Source organism: Loxodonta africana, chromosome 21 (genome assembly GCF_030014295.1).
Source record: "Loxodonta africana isolate mLoxAfr1 chromosome 21, mLoxAfr1.hap2, whole genome shotgun sequence".
Lineage (NCBI taxonomy): Eukaryota > Metazoa > Chordata > Mammalia > Proboscidea > Elephantidae > Loxodonta > Loxodonta africana.
Window position 1 is genome coordinate 67,206,882 of NC_087362.1, and position 22,425 is coordinate 67,229,306.

Genomic DNA, 22,425 nt, shown 5'->3' on the forward strand with positions numbered 1-22,425 from the left:
TGTGTTCCAGCTTAGAACGCTGGATGACACTTTGCATCTCATCAACAAAACGAGATGTCGGCCTGGTTTGCTTCGGCTCCTGGCTCAGAGTGGGACACTGAGCTTGGGTTGTTCCTTCTTGGCGCTCACTGGTAGCTTGTCAGCTTTCATTATGTGCAAGAGAGGATTTTACCCTATAGATTAATTATTCCCTGGTTTTCTGATAAAGGAGGAATTTGGTTACTTTTATGTATGTGTAGTGTTTTGATTAGTTTAAAACTAAGCATGGGTCCCTAAGTCAGAGACTGAGTGAGTGTGGTTGAACGTCAAGCGGTTTATAAGCCTTTAGACCTCTTCTCAGCAGTGTGAACAAATTCTTTCCAGACTTTGATCCATGAGTTCCACAAATAGGCGTTGCATGCTCACATCACTAGGCATTCTAGATGCTGAGGCTCCACAAGGGAGCAGCGCTGACAAGGACCCCATGTCCTCCTGTCAGATGGTAGTAAGTGCTTTGGAGAAAGGTAAGCAGCAGAGGAAGGCAGGGAGCGCCATGATTGGGAGTGGGGTGCGATGTTAAATAGGGCAGTCATGGTTAAGCAGAGTAGTCGGGGAAGGCTTGGCCAAGAAAACGAAATTGAGCAAAACTGAAGCTGAGGAAACAGTGCAAAAGCCCTGAGGTGGGAGCCTGCCTGACACTTTCCAGGAACAGCAAAGAGTTGCATCTGTGAGGAACACAGCAAGTGAAGGTGAAAATCACAGAGAAGTAATAGGTGAGGTAGATGGTTGTGAGGACTTGGCATTTTATTCTGAGACGGGAAGCTACTGGTAGATTTTGAACAGAGTAGTACGCCAATCTGGCTTATAATTTTACAAGAATCATTTTGACTGCTATGTGGAGAAGAGACTGTAGGGGGATGAGGACTGAAGCAAGGAGACTGCTGTCATCATGTAGATGAGAGATGATGGTGGCAGGGACCACAGGAGTACTCCTCGAGGTGCTGAGAAGTCAATAGAGCCAGTAGGATTTCGTCATTGATTGAAGCAGGTACAAAAGAGAGGGGTCAAGGATGACTCCAGGGATTTCAGCCTGAGCTTAGAAAGATGAATCTGCTATTAGAATGGGAGGATTTTGGAAGGAGCTGTTTTGGGAAGAAGATATAGTAAGTCAATTTAGAACATTTTAAGTTTGAGGTGCCTACTAGACATGCAAATAGAGCCGTCCAAGGTGTGTGGTCCAAACTGGAGGTGTACCTTGGAGAGTCTTTTAGTACATACTGAACGTCCTGAGGGAAATGAGATCACCGTGGGTAGGAAGTGTGAAGGAGAGGAGTGAGGAGCTCCAAGGACTGAGTCCTAGGCCCTTCCGTCATTAGTTTGCTTTGGAGAATCCCCAGGAACATTTCATTTTCACCGTATTCCTGATATTGTTTAATTCTCTCATAATGATAGATTTATCACTGGTAAGTATGTAAAGTGTCACGCCTAGAAAGAATGTTTTATATTATGGTGTAAAAACTAAGAGCATCTAATAGAAATATTTGGCTATGTAGAAAGATTAAGCCAATGGAGAGGATTTATATGAAAGTGACTTTGCCATCATTCTCTTTCAGCATCCATGAGTTTTTGGCCACATGTCAAGATTATCCATATGTTATGGCAGATAGTTTTTTGGATGCTTTAACAAAAGGAGGGCATTCTAGAGCCCTACAAGAGTTGGAGACGGTAAGAGCCCTGCTAAAGAAACAGGCTAATTTATTATTGGCTTTCAGACATTAGTCACTCAGTGTTATGAAACCATGGGATTAACCATATGACAGCTGAACTCCATTCCCCTGAAAAGACAGCCCAGCCTGGGTGGAGGCCATGGGTGGAGGACAATGAACGGAAACAAGTAACTCAGCTACCAGGATCTGTGAGGCCCAGAGGATTATCATTACTCCCTCGTCTTGGAAATATAGTAGGATTCAAAAATGAGGTTTACAACTCAGCAGTTAGCGAGTGCCATGTACCCTAACCAAAAAGGTAAAAGTCTTGCTCCCTGGCTTGAAACTAAGTTAGCTAAGATGATATGGAATGTCCTTTTTTTTTTTTTTAATTATGCAGCAGTAGCACAGTGATAGGAGCTTCAAGGAAAAAACAAAAAGCTTCCCTTCTTTGCTGTCTTCCATTAACACTTATAAACTCTCCTAGTTCAGTTGAAAACAGTTTATAATCTGGAAGAATTGAGAGTCTTGGCGCAAAGATTAGAACCGGAAAATGTTCCTACTGAGGTCAAGGAGAGTTGACAGGCAAAGCGCCCTTGTCTCTTGGAGGTCCTAACTCCTCATGGTGGCTGTAGTGGCCATGTCCTCTGCCCGCTGCACATAGGGTTGCTGTTCGTTGGGTGACCTGTCGGCGAAGCTCAAGTCAGCACCCAGGTTTAGTGATAACTGCTGTGAAATCTTGGCACGTCCACTACTTTCTTCACATGACCTCAAGTATGTTAAACTGTACCTCAGTTCAAAAGTACATCCTTCCCACCAATCTGAGTTGTCTTTCACCAAAACCGAGTAGCCTTCATTTGGTTAATATGGCAGAATGTGTCAGAATTTAAAGCTTCTCTGCACTTTGATCAAACAGTTCCTCCTCTTAGAATTTATCCTAGAGAATAAGGAGCTTATATTAAGATACCATTGTAACATTGTTCCTAATTTTTAAAAATTGGGAATTGGTGAAATAAATCACAGTACACCTTTCAAGAAAAGACAATGGATCATTATTGACTGATGTCCATGATACATTTGTCTGTTATCTCCATTAGCTCTGAAGAATGGGATTGTGGGAAACTTTCACATTGTCTGCAGTATTTGAATAATCCTGTTATCAGAGAATATTGCCTCTGTTAATGCAAAACAGTCCCTGGGGTTCCTTCCTTCCTGTCTTACCAGATTCACTTGGTATTGAAAACAGACTCTATTTATTCAGGTTTTTATCAGATACCTTCTTAAAAATGTGTGTAACTTTTTGATCAGGCATAGAAATCCAATTTTGAAGTCTCCAGGTACACCTGACTCAAAATACTCAAAATGCCAATAACTGTATTTCATTTTCCAGTAATTTATATTCTTATTCCTTTTCTCTTACCATGAAATTAGGTGTTTTCCTGTTTCCTTCTCATATGTTTTAATAAAGAGTTGCTTTTCTTTATCCTTCTAGCCTGAAGATGAAAGCCAGACTAGGACACTTGACACAACAAAAGACATGGAGGTGATTATATTTTATTCTTCACAAGAAATGTAAATGGAGAATAAGCTGTAAAAGAAAAATATCCTGAGAGAAAAGGAACTTGTCCTTGCTCCTGGGAAGCTCAGCGGCAGCTAGTGCAGGAGACAAGCCTGGAAACGAGGGCACTATGCAGTGTAACATCCATGCGCTGGAAACACAGGCTGGAGGAATGCCTGAAGTTCCACAAAGTCTTCAGAGGACAGGCCCCGTGGACCAGGGTCCAGGCAGGTAGGGCCAGGCATCTCAGGTGGCAGAACTGCGTCTGTCGTGACATAGTCCATCTGAGAAAGCAGGGTGTGTGTGCAGAGAGCTCAAGAAGTGGGTGGCCAAGGACTGCCTTGGGAGAGGAGGAAGGAAAGGTGATGAGGAACAAATGAGTCTTGTTTGCAGTGCTGAGAAGTTGGGATTTTATCTTAGAAGATAGGGTGCCATGATAAACTGGAGGGGAGATACTGGAGGAAGGAGGACTAGTGAGAAACTGTGGGAGTTGCCTAAGCAGAGAAATGAGTAGCATGACAATGTAAAAGGAGCGAATGAGGATTTGGGAGCTACAGTAGAACTGAAATTGACATGACCCGGTATGTGGGGGTAAATAATAGTATCATTAGCTTCTGCAGGAAGTGCAAGAAAGAGCACAGCTCAGTAAGGAAATCAAGCACATTCCGCTTCAGAGGTAGTAAGTGTCATTGGAGAAGTATCTCCAAGATCTGGGCTATGGATGTGGACCTGGAAGTTGTGGACTTAAAAGGTGAAATTTTATGTCAGTTATTAGCATGGAGACTGTCGGGGAGGACACAGACTGGAAATAGATCGAAGAGACAGACTTGAGAGACCAACAGTTTAGGTGGGAAAACCATGAAAGCATGATAAGCCAGGAGGAGAGACGGTTCAGCAATGTCAGATGCTCATAGAAACCCAGTTAGAAGATGACCAGTGAGTGTCCTTTCAGGGAACGCAGTGAATGCAGGAAAATTGGGCTATTAAGAGACCTTTAAGGTTGGAAAGACAAGCACTTTAACCGAGGGGAAAGAGGAGTTGGAGATAGGAGATCAAGTAAAGGTAGATGCAGATGGTAAAGGAATTCACACGATTGTGTTGTTTTCAGAGGAGGAGGAGGCAGGCAAGGTCATGTGCTTAGTGAGGGGGCAAGAGTGAAAGAACATCTGAGAACAGGAAGGAAGCTGGGTAAGAAGTAAAGACTAGAGTAGGGTTGGGGGCCCAGCTGAAATGGCAAACCGTAAGTGCACGCTGGTGCCAAGTTGTACAGTTACACAGCTTTTCCTCCCCACACACTCCTAGCCCATAGGTAGGTGAGGAATCAGGTGTTCAGATCGATCCCACTTGGAGAACAGTACCGTAGTATATACATTGGAACCATTAATTTCGTGTTAATTTTCTGGGTTCATCTGTTCCTAAAAGGCAGTATTGGCAGTTGTGGAAACTCTGAGTCCTGTGATTCCAAAAATAAAACTCTACCCTTTTTAGGATATTGTTTCTCCCACACAACACTGACAGCCTAGTTTCGGGGCCTGGCCGTCCAGGAGGCATCTTACGGTAAAGCTCTATAGCAGCACAGATGTGCGGCCTCAAACAGGAGGCCTTGTCAGGATCACCGAAAGCTCTTCACAGTTCAGGCAGCAACAAGGCTGTCATCGGTCTTTGTCTCAGAATGGTTGCCGTATAAAACAAATGATGCAGATTATATACACACGACACTACATCACAGAAGTACGGATTAATGGAGGGACACTTTTTTGCCAGGATTTGAAATAGCATTTTAAAAGGGTATTCTGGGTGGACATCTTTTTTAGGCGTCAAAATTCTAACTCCAAAGTAAATAAGTGGAATAACTGCCTATAAAAACAAGCCATCTTACTAATTTCCAGTTAATAGTGTCATGGTTTTGCAAATTTTGTTTAAGCAGGTTACAGAAATAGAGCCTGCTGGGCCTGTGGACTGCAGCAGCCAGGACAGGCTCACAGCACTGAAGGCGGTCACAAACTTTGGTGCTCCACTTGAAGTTTTTGACTCCGAAGGTGAGATGCCCCAGAGGGTCTGACTTAATGTCACATGAGTACAGAGTAACGTAGCCATTCACTACAGCAGAATCTTGGTTGTGCTTAGATGAATAGTAAAGCATGCCCATGGTGGTTACTTCACTGGAGGAGGATTACTCCCTTAAGGAGGAGCCCTGGTGGTGCAGTGGTTGAAGCACTCTGCAGCTAACCAAGAGGTCGAACCCACCAGCTGCTCCGCAGGAGAAAGACCTTTACTTCTCTAAATTGATTGCAGCCTAGAAAACCCTATGGGGCAGTTCTGCTCTGTTGCATGAGGTCTCTGTGAGTCAGAATCGACAGCAGCTGACAACAGCTCCTTTTAGGAGAGAAGACCTATCAGTAAATAGCAAAGCCCCAGAGACTGGGACTCCGTGTACAGCACAGGCTCAGACACAAACGTGTGTGTGTCTTCTTCAGTGCATTCTTTCTCTTACCACACAGAAGCCGAGGTGTTCCAGAGGAAACTTGACGAGACCACCAAATTGCTTAGGGAGCTCCAGGAAGCCCAGAACGAACGTCTGAGCACCAGACCCCCTCCCAACACCATCTGCCTCTTGGGTCCCTCGTACAGAGAAATGCTTCTCGGTATGTGGCACCTTGGGTACGAGGAGAGTAGGGGGGTGCTTAAAGGAAACCCTGGGTAGTGATACCACTGTGAAGGCCACAGGGAATAACAGGGAGAGTAGTGCTTTGCATTTGTACACTGACCATTCTTTGGGTTGTTTTTTAAATTAAAAGAATCATTTCAGTTACCTAGACCATTTTTATTGTTTTTTAGCTGAACAAGTGACCAATAATCTTAAAGAACTTGCACAGCAAGTTACTCCCGGTGACGTTGTCAGCACATACGGAGTTCGAAAAGCACTGGGGATTTCCATGCCTTCTCCCAGCTTAGAAAACAGCTCTGTAGATCTGACAGAAGGTAGGTGTCCCGTTTCTCGGGAAGTGGAACACGGTCGTGAGCAGAAGGAACATGAGTCCTCTCCCCTCAGATGACAGTGGGAAGGTTTATCCTTGTGTGCTTTCTATGTGTAAGCTGCTTCGCCTTTTCCTTCCATCCTGCTGAAGAATCAGTTTACCACCTTTGCGATAGCAGCTACAGTGATTCTCACGGTCTGTGGTTCACACACAGTTCTTCTGGGTGCTACCTTCACTTCCCTTTTTAACTAAAAGAATAAAGTGGGAAGTCAGTCAGTGTGTCTTTTTCTTTCAGATTTTGAAGACCCCAGCAAGGCTGATCCTGCTGAATGCGGACCTGATGAGATTTGAAGCTAGCTGGTATTTGATTATATATAATGTACATATTTTTTTTTGTTCTTAACTTTGGAAATGCTTTTCAAGGATGTTAAATATTTGTAAATTGTGTTTTTAATTAAACTTTGGAACAATTCATTCTGATGTTCCAGAGATTGGACTTCTGTTAATAAAGCTGAGCCCAGGACTTTGAGTTACAGCAAGCATGTCAGCGAAGTTAACCCTGTGACTGTCATGATAAAGAGTGAGAGCAGCTCAAAAAATAAAATCGCCTTTTTCGTAACCATCAATTAAGAAACAAAGAATGTAGCTGAACGTATCAGAGCTCATCTTGATGATTCAGTAGTGGCCTCGTGAGGAAAGAATGTGGCCTTGGGCTGTTGCCATACCCAGCAGAAAGTGAGAGTCGGCCTGGGCCAAGTGCTTTCAGAGGAGTGACAAGCCTTTTGTTTCACTGGATCGTAACTAAGGAACTTTTTAATGTCCCTATCCAGTGAGATTTTTCCGTTGTCATACCTTGAAGAACAAAGTAACATACGTAACATAATTTTAGAATTTACTACCATGGCTCAGCACCCGCCCCCCCCCGCCCCCGGCAAGTACCTGACGGGAACGGTGTGCTTGTGTAGGTGCTCAGACCCAGTTTCATGGCTTTAACTTGTCTGTCTGTTGTTGGTTTTTTGAGGGTTTTTCTCTCCCCCTTTCTTGAGAGGGTTGTTGGAACTATAGCAAAGGGATGAAGTAAAACATCCTTGAGCAGGACAATTACTGAGCTTCAAGGAGCGCTTATGTTTCAGTATACTGTTTCTCAAAGGTCACCTGTGTCTGAGCCCTGCCCAGCAATTTATTTAAGCAGGAGACATGTGGTCCCCTTCCATAACAGGACCGTGAACTGAATGGTGATTTTTCTGAGTCTGGTTCAGTATATAACCTGTTTAGTCTAAGATAAAAAGCGAGGATAAAAGGATGTATGCAGCCCAGAACAGTAAGCATGTTAAGTGCAGATCCTGCCAGGGTTGTGCAGAGCCCGTCTGGAAAACAGCAGGAACCTCTTTCATTGTCATTGTCTCTCAATGTGACTGTTTTGGATTTGAAAATTAACATTTAGCAAGAACAAACAGAGTGAAGGAAAATTGATTCTCTCAAGAGAGTTAAAGATGACCTAATAATCTTTTTAAAAGCCTGTGCCAAAAGAATTTTAAAAATAAGCTCAAATAGTCTAGTTTTAATCTAACATATAATTCATGCAGTAATTGACTCTTTAGATCTACTTAGTTACTTAAAATTTCCTGAAAAAGAGGCCCAGCCAACTGCCATGTGTCTCCATTATGTCAGCAGGAGAGACTTGACTTCCCAGGAGGGCAGCCCTGGTCCCCCTGGGTTTTCAGAGCAGAGATTTCAGTACAATACACCAGGAAAAAGTGACCATTCCAGCACTTCAGGGCACTCAGGTTTTCAGCGTTGCTGATTGAGGAAAAGCAGCTAACCAGAGCTGTCGGTTCAGCTTAGAAATACTAGTGCTTTTCATAAAAATGAAAAAACCTTTTGAAACAAATGTTACAAATAAGGATTTACGACAGCAAGCCCTCGTTATTTGCATCTACCTTCTCAAAGCACATCTGTGTGCGCTGACTGACTACAGACACGATGTGTCCGGCGGTTAATACCAGGGATCCAGGCCTTATTTTCCCTGGAGTCGGTGAGGCCACCTTAGTAGATGCTTTAAGCGAGCCCTTGGCCCATAGAGAAGTCAGTGTTAGGAAGGCATTTGTTTCTGTCATAAACAAAATGAGGCCTAGGAAGATGAGAAAACAGATTTATAAAAATAACTGCATGTGACTTGTGTCAGTTATACGCTGTGACCTAAACACTGAAAAGTAAAGCTTACCAAATATTCTTACGTGAGCCCAGTGGTTTAACTGGAAAGAGAAATAAATACATGACAGGTAACCAGTTGGGGGCTCCTGTTGGTGGAGGAACAAAGTGACCTGAATGTTGCAGGAGCAGAAAGAGGCCCAGCCAACTGCCATGTGTCTCCATCATGTCAGCAGGAGAGACTTGACTTCCCAGGAGGGCAGCCCTGGTCCCCCTGGGTTTTAAGAGCAAAGATTTCAGTACAATACTTGCCTGAAACCAGCCCTTTACATGAAAAGTTGGCATGTGAAAAAGGCAGTGTAAGAAGTCTAATTTTATTTCCCTTACCAGAGTTTTCCCCATAAAGTTCCTTTAAACAGCAACTTCTTCTGATACAATTACCGGCAACACACAGCTGCCACTAGCCTACCCAGCACCTTTTGCATTGGAAACAGCCCCCCTTCTCTGGCTGTAAAAGCCCATCACAGGACACAGGGCAAGCAGGCAGTAGGTTCGATTCCAGTGACAACTCACCCTCGGTCCCAGGGAAACCAGGATGGCTAGTCCACCTGTCTGCAACCCTGTGTCATCATTTGAAGTCTCCTGTGTACAGGGTTTTCTGTATTGCTTCAGGGAGCTCCCAGATGACGCCTCGTCAAGAATTCCTGCTGGACAGTGAGGTTCGGTTGCCCTAGAAATCCTGAGGGTGCGCTATGTCATTCTTACGCTCTGGTTCTGAGGCAGTGAAGCGGTTCAGGAAAAGGAACAGGCAGTTTGGTTATTGCTCACCTTCAAACAGGTGACTTCCTTTGTTACCTGTGGAGCGGGAGCACAGCCAGACGCCCCTCCACAGATCTGGCCTTTTGCACTTGCCGTGACTCAGTCGGGTTCAGAACAAGAACATCTGGACGTTGTGAGAGGACTGTCTGCCCAGATACAGGCACCCTGCACATGCTAGGTAGATCTTTGTAGTTTTGAACCTCTTAAAAGTTAGGATTAAGAAAAGGAAAGAAGTCCTACAGGCTGTCCAGCTTCTCTCTGCAGGCTCCATTCCTTTCTGATACAAAAGCTAAGTTAAAGATTGCAGGGGAGAGCTCAGAAATGCAGGAGTAGTCAGGGAAAGGCTAAAGGCTCTGCCTTATCTTCTAGGCTTTCAGCTGCTTGAAGCTGACCCGAGTGCTTGCCTCTGAGTTCTCTGAGCCACATGCCAGGCTCCTGTGCCTTCTTGCTGTGAGCCACATTCCCTGGAGCTTTGTCCCCACAGCCAGGCTGACTTCACACAGTTCACAAGCTAGTGCCCTAAGCCGACACTGGACAGTAGTCCCCTTTATGTGTCAGTGGTAAAAAGGCAAAGGATCCACCAAAAGAAAGATTTTTCTCCGGCATCTAAGAAGTCATTAAAAAGGATAAAGCCCAAATTAATAATGGATCTGTTTAAAATAAGCATTCCAGAGATGGCAGGAAGGAACAAGTGTCAATTACGGTCTTTTCTCCCTGTTGTCTGAAACCATGTATAGATGAAAACCACTTTTTCAACTCACTCACAGAGTGCTTATGTGCAGAATACAGAATCCAACAGCTTATCCAGCTGGGCAGGGTGGCGTTCCAAGCCCATCCCAGACAGCTTGCCTCAGTCCTCCTTTGTACCTAGAAAAGCCAGTTCTCAACTTCGGCGTGTTCACAAGCTGCTAAGGGGGGACATCTTCTCCAGCTGTGCTCTGAGGTTACCTGCACAGTACCTGGGGAGTGAGGGGGTAAACCACACAACGTAGGGCCAGCAGTACCAGTGAGCCTCTTCCTGCTGTCCTTCCTAGAGACTGCGGTACAGGCACCGACGACCTGGCAGTTTTTGGCTGCGGGTGCTTCGAGCCAGGATCTGGTTGGTGCACACGTCTGAGAGACCCAGTCAGTGGCCGAACCCTTGGTAGGCCTATGTGCCTGGCATGGTGCTGGCTTCTCCTTGGCTTGCTTCAGGGAAGGAAAGCACTTCCCAGCAGATGCTGAACCCCACCGAAAGCTCTCAGTTCAGCCCCAGCCCTTGGAACTTGGCAGTGTCTGTGCAGACGAAGTAAGTCGTCAGTTCGCCCTTGCCTTTGACGTTAATCAGTCCGCGGCACTCACAGGAGTAGCCCAGTCCCTGCAGGATGGTGCATGTCTCCTCAGTAACCTGAAAAGGAAAGAGGCCAGAAGGAAGCATGGGGGCAGGGGAGGACTGATAGAAACTGGCCAGCTCAGCTTTCCCCAGCAACTGTGCAGCTACAGTCACCAGCTGACCGGTGGCAGAGCTAGGCTGTCAGCCCCATCCCCTCACCTCCGGCAAGTTCTCTCTCCCCCTTGGTTACCTGGATTTTCCCAAGTTCCCCAGTGCTCTCCATTCGGCTGGCAACATTGACCGTGTTTCCCCAGATGTCATACTGAGGTTTCCGCGCCCCGATCACCCCAGCAATCACGGGCCCATGGTTTATGCCTAAGGAGGAGGTTGACGGTTAGCCTGGCACACAGGCAGAGCCATGGGCTTTGCCCCTTAGAGAGGCCCCAGAATCCATGCCCACCACAGAAAGCGCTAACTACCAGGCATGGAATGCAGGGCCGGCTGGGTAGTGCTGCCCAAGTGTGCGGCCTGAGGTGTTACCTGAGAAGTGAGCAAGGCATTCATTCCCTGGGCAGCTCTAAGATCTTCCAGGTGTGAAGGAGGTCTGGGTTTGGTGTTAACACTTCTAGTATCTGCTTATCTCCCTCTTAAAGAATAAATGGGCTGTGAGCGCCAGGCCTTTCAGCCAACAGGCACTGCTAGTCAGATTTCATAACTTCGTCTCGTTCTCAGTGTGTTCTAAGGTCACCTGTTCATAGCGGCGGTTTTGGTTCTCCACTTTCTGTAGTGCTATCTTACTTAAAAATTTCAAAGGTAGCTTTCTAAGTGCTATGCAAAGAAAACCGGAAGAACCATCCAGCTGCCGGGGTTTTAAGATGAGGTGAGGGGTGTCTGAAAATGTCCGAAATCGATGACAAAGCACAGGTTCGGCAGCCAGACCCGGGCACAGGCTTGCCTGGAAGCAGCGGCCAGGGCTGCGCAGCCTCCCCCCAGAGCCTCACCGACACGGAGGCGGAAGGAGTTGAAGGAGTGCCTGTTGATGCCGTCCAGCTTGCTCATCAGGGCGAGGCTGAACTCCACCATGATGCCGATCTGGGCGTGCTGCCGCTCCAGGTCCTGCGGGACACAGTCTGTGCACTTGGGGCCGTGGGACATCACCCCATCTTCCTGCCCGGGCTGGCTGTGTGTGAGGTCGCAGCCCAGAGCCCTGACCTGGAGCGTTGCCGCACCACCACCAGCATGAAAGCCATTGCAAGGGACCAGGACCTCCTCCCCTCTGGGTGTCCCCTCAAGAGCACCTGTGACCCCAGAAGGCAGCTCTCGGGGGTCTCGCCTGCCGCCACCACCACCAAAACTCTCCCAGCTGAGCCATCCAAGTTCCTGTGCCCCCCACATAGGATGGGAGATCGGGAGGTGCTCCCTTTAAATACAGGGACAGGTCGGGGGGGCTCTCAGGTGAGGTTGAGACCCTGCTGCCCCAGGTACCTGGTTCTCATGCCCTGAGGTGACGCTGAGCCCCGCTGCTGCCATGTATGTGCTGCCGATGGTCTTGATCTTCTCCACCCCACTGAACTTGGGCTTTAACAGCAGCTGCGGGACAGGGAGGCATGGGGCAGGGCCCAGGACTCCCCAGCCGCAGCCCAGACCTGTCCCAGATCCTGCGGCAGCAGCTCGGCCTCCATTTTCCAAGATTCCTTCCCACTGCCACTTCTCAGATGCAGACATGTTCTCATAATTGGCCCTTTCTGTCTGAGCTCCTAACCAACGACAAGTGGGGACACGGCCTCTGGGTTCGTCCCACTCCTCCCTGGCCTTTTCTGTCTCTTCTTCATCCCTTCCATTCTCAGCTGCCCTCACCTTCTCTTTAAGGAGCAAACACACAGCTCAGCATAATCTACACGGTCACACGGGCAGGCTGTTTCCAGCAAAGAGTTAAGCCAAACTGACTGCCTCTGAAATGAGCCGAGAGCATGGGCTGAGCTGGAGCTCAAAGCTGTTGTACAGGCCTCAGGCCCAAGTCCAGCCTCACAGGAGGCCTGGCACCAAGAAGGTGCTAACCAAGCATTTAATGATAGAACGGAGAAGGCAGACATGTGCCTTTTTATCACTGGTGTGAGGTGTTTTCCCCCACAGGAGCTGTGTCCCCCCTTTCTGGTGTCTGCAGTTTAGGGTGCCCCGCGCTGCCCCCTGCAGGGCGGGTCCTGAGGCCTTACCTCGTCAAAGTCCGCAATGATCTCGTTCAGCAGGCGCAGGCACTCCAGCCCTTCCTTGTTGATGTCGCACTCGGTATAGAACACTTTGAAATCCGGCACGGACGCAAACATGACACAGACGCAGTCATACGACTGGTGGTACCAGTCCTGGGTTCGGAGAGGGGAGAAGCAGGCTGAGGTGGAGATGAGCTAAGTGGTTCTCAGCCCTGGCTGCCCGTGGGAATCAACAGGGAGATTCCTGTCCATGGGTCGGGGTGGGGCCGGGTTCAGGTCTCTGCTTTAAGCACCCCCAGTGATTCTGTGTATTGTAGGGTAGAAGGCAGCAGTCAGGACCTGGGCCTTGCACCCAGGGCCCCTAAGCAACCCTGTTTCCTTATCTACAGCCTACCCCCTTTTTTACAAACAACTAGTGGAAATGTAGTTACTTTCATCAGTCCACAATGTCCAGATTACAAATCCTGGATACATGTGATCCTCATGACAACCCTGCAAGGTAATTCCTGTCAGCCCCATTTTACAGTCAAGGCCCAGAGAGGTGAAGTACCTCATCCACAATCACACTTGAACCAGGTCTCTGACTCCAAAGCCTGCATTCTTACAGCTCTTCCACAAACTGACCAAGGCTGAAGAAGCCAAGCTGGGGAAGCACCTTCTGCTTAAGCACTCCCTCGGCTGGACTCTGCACTTGGGCCATCTGCAGACTTCCTGCCCGAGTGCCCGGCCCCTTGTCCCACCACACCTCATTTAACTTGTCGCCAATGAAGTGGGCGGCCACATGGGCTGGCAGGACGTTCTCCAGAAGAAGGCGGTTCACATTCTCCATGGTCTCAAACTCCTCCTGCTCCTTCTTGAACTTCTTCTTCCACAAACAGTCCAGACGGCAGTAGTAGTCAGTCTGCGGGCAGCAGGGAACAGCATCCTGTCGGTAGGCCAGCAAGGGCAGAAAGGCCCAGGCAGCGGCTAGCAGGGCACAGTGGTCACCCTTGGGGGTACTGAGCAAGCAGCTCAGTTCTGCCCACCCATGCTGGCAGCAAACCTCTGACTGAACAGGGTTTCCCCATGAGCCATGAGATTGAGTCTGTCACGTCCTGGTGGGGGTGACAGGGAGGGAAAGACACTCACTGGGAACCCCTGACCAGGGACCAGAGCCTACCCTCTCCAGGCCTGCTGCTTGTCTCCCATGCATTTCCAAATCCGAGGAGACCCCCTCCCCATCACCTCTCCACACGGAGGAGAGAAAGGCCAGCTTGAGCCATGGTCACCCTGGGGCATTTCCCAGCTTACCTGCATGGAGAGCATGACGAGGGTGACATAGAACAGAACCAGGTAGAAATTAATCATTGTCTTCAGATCACTCCATGGACAAGAGGAGCTGCAGGATATGAAGGGAAAAGGCAGGATTCGTTTCCCGTTACAATGAGAAACCTCAAAGTAGGTACACCCAGCCCCCACATGCAGGAGGCCACGTGTGGCTCCCTGGCACTCAGCGGAGTGCTCTAAGGCTCTACGCCCCCAAGGGGAAGACAGCGAACAGATTGCTGCCCTCTGAGTGCTCACATTCTGTGGGCAGACAGGAAAGAAGCCCATTTCTGACTGTAAGGACGGTGTAGCAGGGCAATTGACTGCAGTGAGGGAGGCCTTGCTGAGGTCACACCTGGGTCACAGGGCATCAGCCACGGCAAGGTCTGAAGGAAAAGCCCTCGTGCCAGGTGAGGCAGCAGCCAGAAGGCAGCCCAGACTCATGGAGAGCTGGGGCCGGAAGCCAGGCCAGCAGGGACTTGGAGACTGGCAGAAGGATGAAGGCTGTCCTTAACCTCCAGGCACTCACAGGCAGGCCAGACCCACAAGAGCAGACATTGTTCTGGGTCCCCACACTTACAGTTTCAAGAGCGCCAGACCCTCTCCTCATGCCAATTCGGACCCAAGGCCACTAGAACCACACATGCACACCAGCCCCTCCCATGACACAGGAGTCACCCCTGTCCAGGAAGGAACCAGAGGGAGCTGCCCTCTCCAAGACTCAGGATCCAAGACCCAGCCCACAGAGGGACTGAGCTAGAGCCAAGGTCTCCTGCCCCCACAACCTGCCAATGAGCCACAGTCCCCAGCTGGGGGTGCAGACAACTAGGCAAGCCACCTTCCCTGGGCCTCCACCTCCCTGTCTGTAAAATGGACACCCTGCCCCCTACCTGCCCTACCCTACAAGCTGCAGTGCAAACAGCACTGTGAATGCAAACGCACCAGAGTTGGAAATGGCACTGAGACAGAAAGGGTGCCACACTCCTGGGTCCTGTGGAGATGTGCAAGGCAGCTGGGACCCCAGCAGTGAGCAGCTTTGGGGGCCTACCTGAGGGTGCCGTTGCTCTCCGTGAGGTTGCCCAGGCTGTGGCTGCAGCAGGCCCACTGCCAGCACGGAGAGATGTTAAAGAGCACCAGGTAGGCCACCAAGGCCACGGTCAGCAGCACGAACTTCAGCTCCAGGCTCATCCACAAGAAGACGGAGCAAGCAATGAAGCCCAGGATGCAGCTGCTGGTGTAATGCTGGAGGGCAGGGAGGGGGCGTTAACCAGGGGGCCAAGGTCACCCCACCATCCCACCACCAAGAAGCACCCCTCCTGGGCCAGCCACTACCCCCAGGGAGAAGTGCTTCAGCGTTAACGGACCCTGGCTCCCAGTCCCTTCCCCTGCTGGGGGTTCAGGGCCAGTTGGGAGCAGTGTGTCTCTAACCCCACTTGTTGATAGCCCCTGTTAACAGAGAGCAGACAAGGAGATCTAGAACTAGTGTACGGTGTTGTTTTGTTTTCACTGTATTCTATTTATAGCAAAGGAGCTTGTTGAAAGGAAAAAAGTGTAGTAAATACAAATGGAGGTGGTGCATGGACACGGCAAGCAGAAGTCAGGGCCACGGCAGTATGCACACCACAAGCCTGAACGGCCTTCCTGCCGCCTCCGGTTGTGCCCACATTACTCCCCTGCTCAAGGTCATGCTGTGGCTCCCCACTGCCCTCAGAATAAAGACAAACTCCACCCTGGCATTCACGCACTGCCCTGATCTGGATCAAACCTACTTTCCTGGTTGTATCTCCTGGTTCTCTGCCACTACCCTCTCCCACCCCCTCCCCATCGGACAAACCATGTGAAAATCCTCCCACTACCCACTGAGGCGTTTTCTCACCCTGGCTCCTCTCTGCCCTTCAGATGAAGCCACTGTCCCCCGAGTCCCCACAGCCCTCATGCTGTCTACCATTATGACATTCCAGGCAGAGGAAGGCCTGGGGAGCTGGGGTCAGCCTGCCGGGGGTCCCCGTCCGGGTGCCACCATCTACTAGGTAAGTCAGTTAACCTCAGCCTCATTTCCCACCTGTAAAATGGTGTAAGACAGCGCCTGATACAGAGGAAGAGCCCCTTGTAGGCAGGCGCTCTCACCGCCCACTGCCCATCCAATCCACGTAAGACCAAGCACACAAGACAAGACACCTCTGTACAGGTTCTCCAGGCCCAGAGACCCCTCAGCCCTGCCCGGGAGAGGCTGGGCTCAGCCCTTCTACACCCCGTGGCCTACTCTACTGTGTGGTCCAAGCGAGCCAGTGAGGGCAGGCAGCAGCACGTGAAGCCTGGGACCAGGGCACTCACCAGCAGCAGCTCACATGAGGTCTGGCTGCTCACAGTGTTCCGGCTCGTCTCGTTCCCACCAGGTGGTCCCAGTGCTGGGACAGGGAGCAGCGGCTACAGGAGACGAGGCCCAGCTAGGGTCAGTCTAGGCGACCGTGAGTCGGCACCCACCAGGGCCCAGCAGGGTAGAGAGGGAGAGTCAGGTGGGACAGAGGACTGGGCCCCAAGGCCATGGTGAGCACCAGGGCGCTGCCAGGCCCGGCTCTAAGCACTGCCCAGAGCAGCTTGCACGCTCTCCACAGTAGCCAGCAGACTCATGGACAAGCGGGGAGAAGGAGGGTGCAAAACGAACTGAAGATACGGGAGACACCAGCCCCAGAGCATCAGAGGCTGGCTCAGCTGCAGACACAGCACATTTGGTGCCCCCTTTTTTTTCTCCCTAGGTGACCTGGAGGGAGGGGGTCATAGAAGCACATTCCAAAACTCGATGCTCTAGAGCATCTAGGGGTGGGACAGGGGAAAGAGCTTGGCCCGCAGGACCCAGGAGAAAGGAGACAGGACGAGTGTAACACAGGCCACTTTCTGCAGTAGTGAGATGGAGCCTGGTGAAGCCAGGGCTGAACCTAGGGACACCCCTAGGGAGTCTGAGTCTCAGGGAGGGTGAAACAGGACAGTGAGGAACCCAAGGCCTGGGAGGTCAAGTGCACAGTCCCATGGAATTGGCCACTTAAGCTCTCCGGGGGCCCAAAGTCTCCATTTGAAAAATGAAGGGTGAGGCTCCCTAAGCCTGAAATGCAGAGACACATCACCCACCCACCAAGCTCTGGAGAGGTGACATGAGACACAGCTGGTAAAGACAAGATCACGGGATTCCAGAACCGTGAGGTTCCCACAGTGGCTCCCCTACTCAGGAGGCATGCTGCAATGGCACGAGGCACCCAGGACCTACCAGGCTGATGATGGCAATGGTGAGCAGGCTGCTGATGGTCACGATGGCCAGGGACACCCTCAGCAGGGACTGTGTCTCCACCCTCTCAGAGATGGCCCGGAGCATCCCCCAGGCTGGGCAGCACCTCTGTGAAAGAATGCGGCAAGTCACCCAAGGCTGGCTGAATGCAGCAGTGTGCGGCCGTGGCGGGCCTTGGCCCAGGAGCCCATAAGAGCTTCCGAGAGCAGAGAGTGATGTCTATTCAGGTGGTGGAGGGTTAGTGGGCATGCCCTCCATGCTTGGCACAGAGTAAGCACTCAGGAAACGTGCAGACAGAAAAGATGTCCCCACCCCCAGGAGCCACAGACAGCCACTCGGACTCTGGCAGGCACGGGAAGGAGACCTCTCAGTAGAAGCTTCCAGAACACTCAGCAAATTGTCCTCGAGGCAGGAGGAGCCAGGACAAGGCACCCAGCCCCCCTGGCCAGAGCAGAGGTAGAAGAGCGCCAAGGCAGGGAGGAGGGGGCCATGGGGACAGGGAGCTCACACCACCACAGCCCTGCCCACCTGGTGGGCCAGGACCTCTGAGCCCATCAGCCTTCCACCCTACAGCCTCTCCACTCACCAAGAACTGATCAGCAAAGGACAGGCCCAGCACTAGCCCCAGCACACAGGCCACCAGCCCAAAGGACACACCCAGAGCCGCCATCCTGGAGCGAAAGAAAAATACCAAGTCTTGGGGGGCCCGCTGCCTGCGACTGAGCCACAGGAAGGCTGCCCACCCCTTCAGCCACCCCGGCTCTCCGGCTCACGAGCACCTTCTGCCCCTCCCCCAACTGCCATTCTAGACAGAAAAGGGGGGCCTTGAAAACTAGGGTCCAACTACCCCACCAGTAATATGTGACGCCCGGCCAAAACACACAGACCACGGCTGCATCATATCCCCCTTTTAGGGCTAAGTATGTAAGAAATGAGTAATGGCCATGTAGCCTTCACACCTCTGTCTGACGTGGTAGGTGCCATGTGAAAGTGTTCCTTACTTTGTCTTTATTAAGCACATTCTAAATCACAACGCTGCTCCATCCCTCGGCTCAGTGGCAATTCCAGAAATCTCCAAGTAGCTGGCATTACTCTCCCTGCCCTCTGACCTCACTCTCAGCCCTGGCCCCCACCAACAGGGCCTTTCAGCCACAACTATGGATCTAAGTGACTCCTGAGGTATTCACTGTGCCACACTGGGTAAGTTATTAACCCCTCTGAGCCTCAACTTGCCCACACGTAAGAGGGAGGTGACGGTAGCTGTAATTTGAGGACTCTACAATTCTAGACTCCAAGGACCTAAGGCCAGGGTCCCAAACTAAAATGCCTGCAGGACCCAGGCAGAAAACAGGAGACTTCGGAAGGCAAGAGACATTAGGGAATGGTGAGGCCTGCGACTCAACAGAGCAAGCACATTCAATTAAAACAAACAAATATAAGTTGGTAATTCCAGGTGCTGGAGTTACCACCCCTGGTCCAGTTTCTAGGATCCCAAGGAGCTACAGTTACTGAATCCCAACAGCTGTCCCTTCCGGCCTGATGATGCGCTCGGCTAAGGTCACCCACCCTGCGGCCTAGATCGTCCTCCCCACCCCGACTGACCTGGGCATCAGCAGGACATGGATGAGCAGGATGCAGAGGAAGACGAGGCCGGCACAGGCGAAGTAGTGGCGGGCCCGGGGGATGGGTGCCAGGCGGTACTGGGATCAACAGAGGGGATGAGAGGCGCCCACCAGGCAGTGTGGACCCCACCTGCAGGGCCACTTGCTCTGCCTCCTTCCCAGGCCCCGTCCCATCGCAAGTCAATCCCCTTAAAAATAACCTCACACGCTCCTGGGGTTCTAAGTGATGGCATTACATTCAGTAACTTTCATTCTTTCCATTTTGCAGTCCCTTTTTTGTATTTGGAACACTGGTGGCGCAGTGGTTAAGAGCTTGGCTACTAACCAAAAGGTGGGCAGTTTGAATCCACCAGCTGCTCCTTGGAAACCCTATGAGCCAGTTCTGCTCTGTCCTATAGGGTCGCTATAAGTCAGAATCAGCTCAACAGCATACAACACACCTGCTTCCAGATCCCAAGCTCCTCCCCAGGGAGCCCCAGCAAGGGCAAGGCCCAGCCCTCAGATGCTGGAGACGTGACTACCATGCCCCAGGCTAGCAGGAGGGAGCCAGGCCCCAGCACTAGAGCGCTGCAGGCCTGCTACGGCCCCATGGATGGGCACACCTGAGGTAAAGATGGAGTCTGCTCTAGGCCAGGCGTTTACACCCTCAGATCCACAAGTAGCTTCCTGTCTGAGAAACGGGGGTACCAGCACCCACTTAACCCAGTTGTTGTGAGGGTTAGATTACATAATACGTGTGCCTAGGACGCTGCCAGACCCAGCTGAATAGATGAATGGTCATCGATGATACAAAACCCTGCCATCCAATCAGGTCCCTTCCAACCTGGATACCACATTTCAGGTTTTGTCTTTTTTTCCAACTACAGGGCCAGTGCAGATGGCCTAAGCCATTCACGGCCTTGACCAGCTGATGTTCTGGCATTTGATGAGAGCAAAAACCTCCAGACCCCTCATGGTGACTTACCAACAGGGGGTGGGGGGGCCTCAGGAGAGGAAGGGGCCACAAGAAGAGAATCTAAGTTGGAGGTGTACCGACCCCCGACAGCTGCAGAGAACCCCACCCCTTCCTTTAAGGAGCTGTGGGGAGTGTTGGGTGTTGGCTGTCCCACAGCGTACACCCCCACTCCTCTGGGGCGGGGGCTTCCCCAGGGTCCTCACCTCTCGCTCAAGGCCCTTCTCCTGGAAGATGGACACCCAGGTGCAGGTGTGGAAGTCATCTGACCTGGAGCAGCAGAACCTGGGGGCGGCAGCACAGGAGTGAGGGGGGCCACACCTGGGTGGAGCATCAAGGGAAGGGGATGAGCTACCTGGGGCCACAGCTGGAGCTGGGCCACACCTGCCAGCAGGTGCTGGGCTTGGCATATTAAGGACCCCACTTGGGGGGTGTGGCTAGGAGCTTCACCTTGTGGAAGTGAGCCCCTCGATGGCCGACCACATCTCATCGTTGTAGGAGTCATCCTCCGACCGCCCCTTGAGAGACGCACTTCTGGAATCAGATCCCCCGCCTGTATCACCCCAGGACCCCACGTCCACCACCCAAAGACAGGTGTGGGGGAGGGGACCACTCGAGTGGGGCCCAAGGGCCTGTGGAGGCCACAGAGCCTCACACAGGACAGCTGAAGGGGGTTCCCGGTAAAGCCCAGATAGGACAGGTAGCAAGCAGGCCCAGTCCCACCCCACTGGCCAGTGGTCTGGGAGGGCGCGGAGGGCAGGCCCCCCTGCCCCGGGCCCTCTTCTACTCCACCCACAGGGTGGGTACACAACAGGTGCTCAATCAGTGCTCAAGACCACGCAGAAGAGCCACGGGCCAGGGAGCTCTGGCTCCTACAAATGCTCTGGCCCAGGCCACAGCCAACTCGCCAGAGGTACCAGGCTGGCCCCAGTGGAGCTGCGTCCTGGCAGAGGCTGGCCAGAGCAGCCCGCCTGGAGGAGGTGACAGGGCAGGATTTGGCCAGGAAGGCAGGGCAGACTTGGCAGAGGAGGGGGCAGCACACGTACTTGTCTGGGGTCCGGTGGCGCCGCAAAGGAATGGCCTGGAAGGGGAGGTAGGAGAAGACCTTACTCCCCAGAAAGCTGGGCCCGAAGCCTGCAGCCTGACTGGGTGTGTCATCCCAGGCACACTCGGATACATGGCCAGAGTGTCGGGCTTGCCCAAGCTGCAGGCATCCTGAACTCAATCTGGACTCTGTCCAGGGAGCCAGGAGGATGGTCCTGGCATTCTAAAATATTCTCCAAATGCCTCACTTTCCAGCAGCCCTGGGGGGAGGCTGGGCAGCAACTGCGACCATTTCACAGGTGGAGAAAGTGAGGCTCAAAAGGATGCCAAGAGCACAAGTTCTCCTGCCCCTCCCCCCTGCACCACCCCCACCCCCGCCACCTGCTCCCCAGATCTCAGCAAGGGGGCGGGGGAGCTTACCCTGGGCCTCCGGCTGTTGGGGTCAGGGGTCTCACTGACGCTCACGCTCTCGCGATGGTTGAGGTGCGCGAAGGGCCGCGCGGCACCCCAGGACTCCAGGTAGCGGGTCATCCGCACTGACGCCCGCATCTTCAGAGCTGCGTCCCCCTTGGGCCTGGGGAGGTGCTGGCAGGGCGGAGGTGGCTGCTGGCTCTGTGGGTGGACACAGACTCAGCCTGTCTCACTCCCTCCACTGCAGGAAGGGGCCACCACCCCATCCTGCCCTCCCAAAGCACAACACCTCTGGGAGCAGCAATCAAGCAGAAAGGGAAAAAGGCACAGGGCATCCCAGGTCCCCTTGAGGGGCTGCCCTTTGGGTGACACCGAGACCCGGTGCATCTTCAGCTGCGCTGCTGGGAGCCTCTGCTCAGTGCCTGTCCCTGCCCCAAGAAGGGACACACAGCCGTGCACGGCCCACTTGGACCAATCGGATTCAGATCCCTCTTGCCTCTTGAAGGCACCTCAGAACCAGACTCGATCCTGGGGAGGAGAGAGCGCCCAGGAAAGCCACAGGCATGCCACGCCCCCCTCCACATGTGGCCGGCACATCACCCAAGTCCTCTCCTCCCCCTGGGTAGCACCCAGGAGGAGAATCCTGGCCAGCCACCAGCCCCACCCCTGGCAGCCTTCCAGGGGGTTCCATTCATGAGGCCACCAAACCACGGCATGGACCCATTAGGGCCATTGGCTGGCCCACACCCACCTGCCACGGCTAGGGACACGGGGGCCAAAGTGCACACCCGGGGAAGACCTGCAGGCCCAGCTCTGCCACTCCCATGAGTGTCACAGAGCCCAAACCCCCTAAGAACAGCACGCTGGGCCTTTACTAGCCGGACAGCAGCTGGCAGGCCTGGGGGGGGCGGGGACGACAACGGGCCCTGAGGCTACCAGAGACAAACTTGGGCCACCTTGCGGTTGGCAAGCTCCTCTTTGCCCCCCAAACATTCCCTGTCTCCTTGGGGCTCCCCAAGCACCCACGTGGACAAGCACCTACAGCCACAGCACTCGCTAAGCCACAAGCAGCAGCTTTCCTGGAAACTTCTCCTTTTGGGA

General features: G+C 52.0%; 2 protein-coding genes across 14 annotated transcripts in view; one reads left to right on the forward strand and one right to left on the reverse strand.

Moving 5' to 3' along the window:
* The window catches only part of BRD7 (bromodomain containing 7), a 60,036-nt gene extending 47,941 nt beyond the window's left edge, over positions 1-12,095 (forward strand). Inside the window, exons 12-17 of one of the 2 annotated variants that reach the window (XM_010596089.3) lie at positions 1,593-1,704; positions 3,178-3,228; positions 5,171-5,282; positions 5,745-5,888; positions 6,082-6,225; positions 6,517-12,095. In XM_010596089.3, the coding sequence (XP_010594391.1) occupies positions 1,593-1,704; positions 3,178-3,228; positions 5,171-5,282; positions 5,745-5,888; positions 6,082-6,225; positions 6,517-6,572 (619 nt within the window). In that variant the 3' untranslated portion in view covers positions 6,573-12,095. Of the gene's footprint in view, positions 1-1,592; positions 1,705-3,177; positions 3,229-5,170; positions 5,283-5,744; positions 5,889-6,081 lie in introns of both variants that reach the window. The other variant, XM_064274070.1, reaches the window with a different exon arrangement.
* ADCY7 (adenylate cyclase 7) overlaps positions 10,271-22,425 on the reverse strand; it is a 40,196-nt gene continuing 28,041 nt past the window's right edge. For 7 of the 12 annotated variants that reach the window (XM_064274066.1, XM_064274063.1, XM_064274068.1 and 4 more), the window contains 16 exons: positions 21,334-21,525; positions 20,916-20,950; positions 20,320-20,403; positions 20,076-20,190; positions 18,898-18,995; positions 17,882-17,966; positions 17,278-17,403; positions 16,350-16,442; positions 15,064-15,257; positions 14,001-14,088; positions 13,456-13,611; positions 12,717-12,863; positions 11,989-12,093; positions 11,505-11,715; positions 10,754-10,878; positions 10,271-10,578 (listed from right to left, as the gene is read on the reverse strand). In XM_064274066.1, the coding sequence (XP_064130136.1) occupies positions 10,432-10,578; positions 10,754-10,878; positions 11,505-11,715; positions 11,989-12,093; positions 12,717-12,863; positions 13,456-13,611; positions 14,001-14,088; positions 15,064-15,257; positions 16,350-16,442; positions 17,278-17,403; positions 17,882-17,966; positions 18,898-18,995; positions 20,076-20,190; positions 20,320-20,403; positions 20,916-20,950; positions 21,334-21,525 (2,001 nt within the window). In that variant the 3' untranslated portion in view covers positions 10,271-10,431. The other 5 variants (XM_064274067.1, XM_023555614.2, XM_064274069.1 and 2 more) reach the window with 5 other exon arrangements.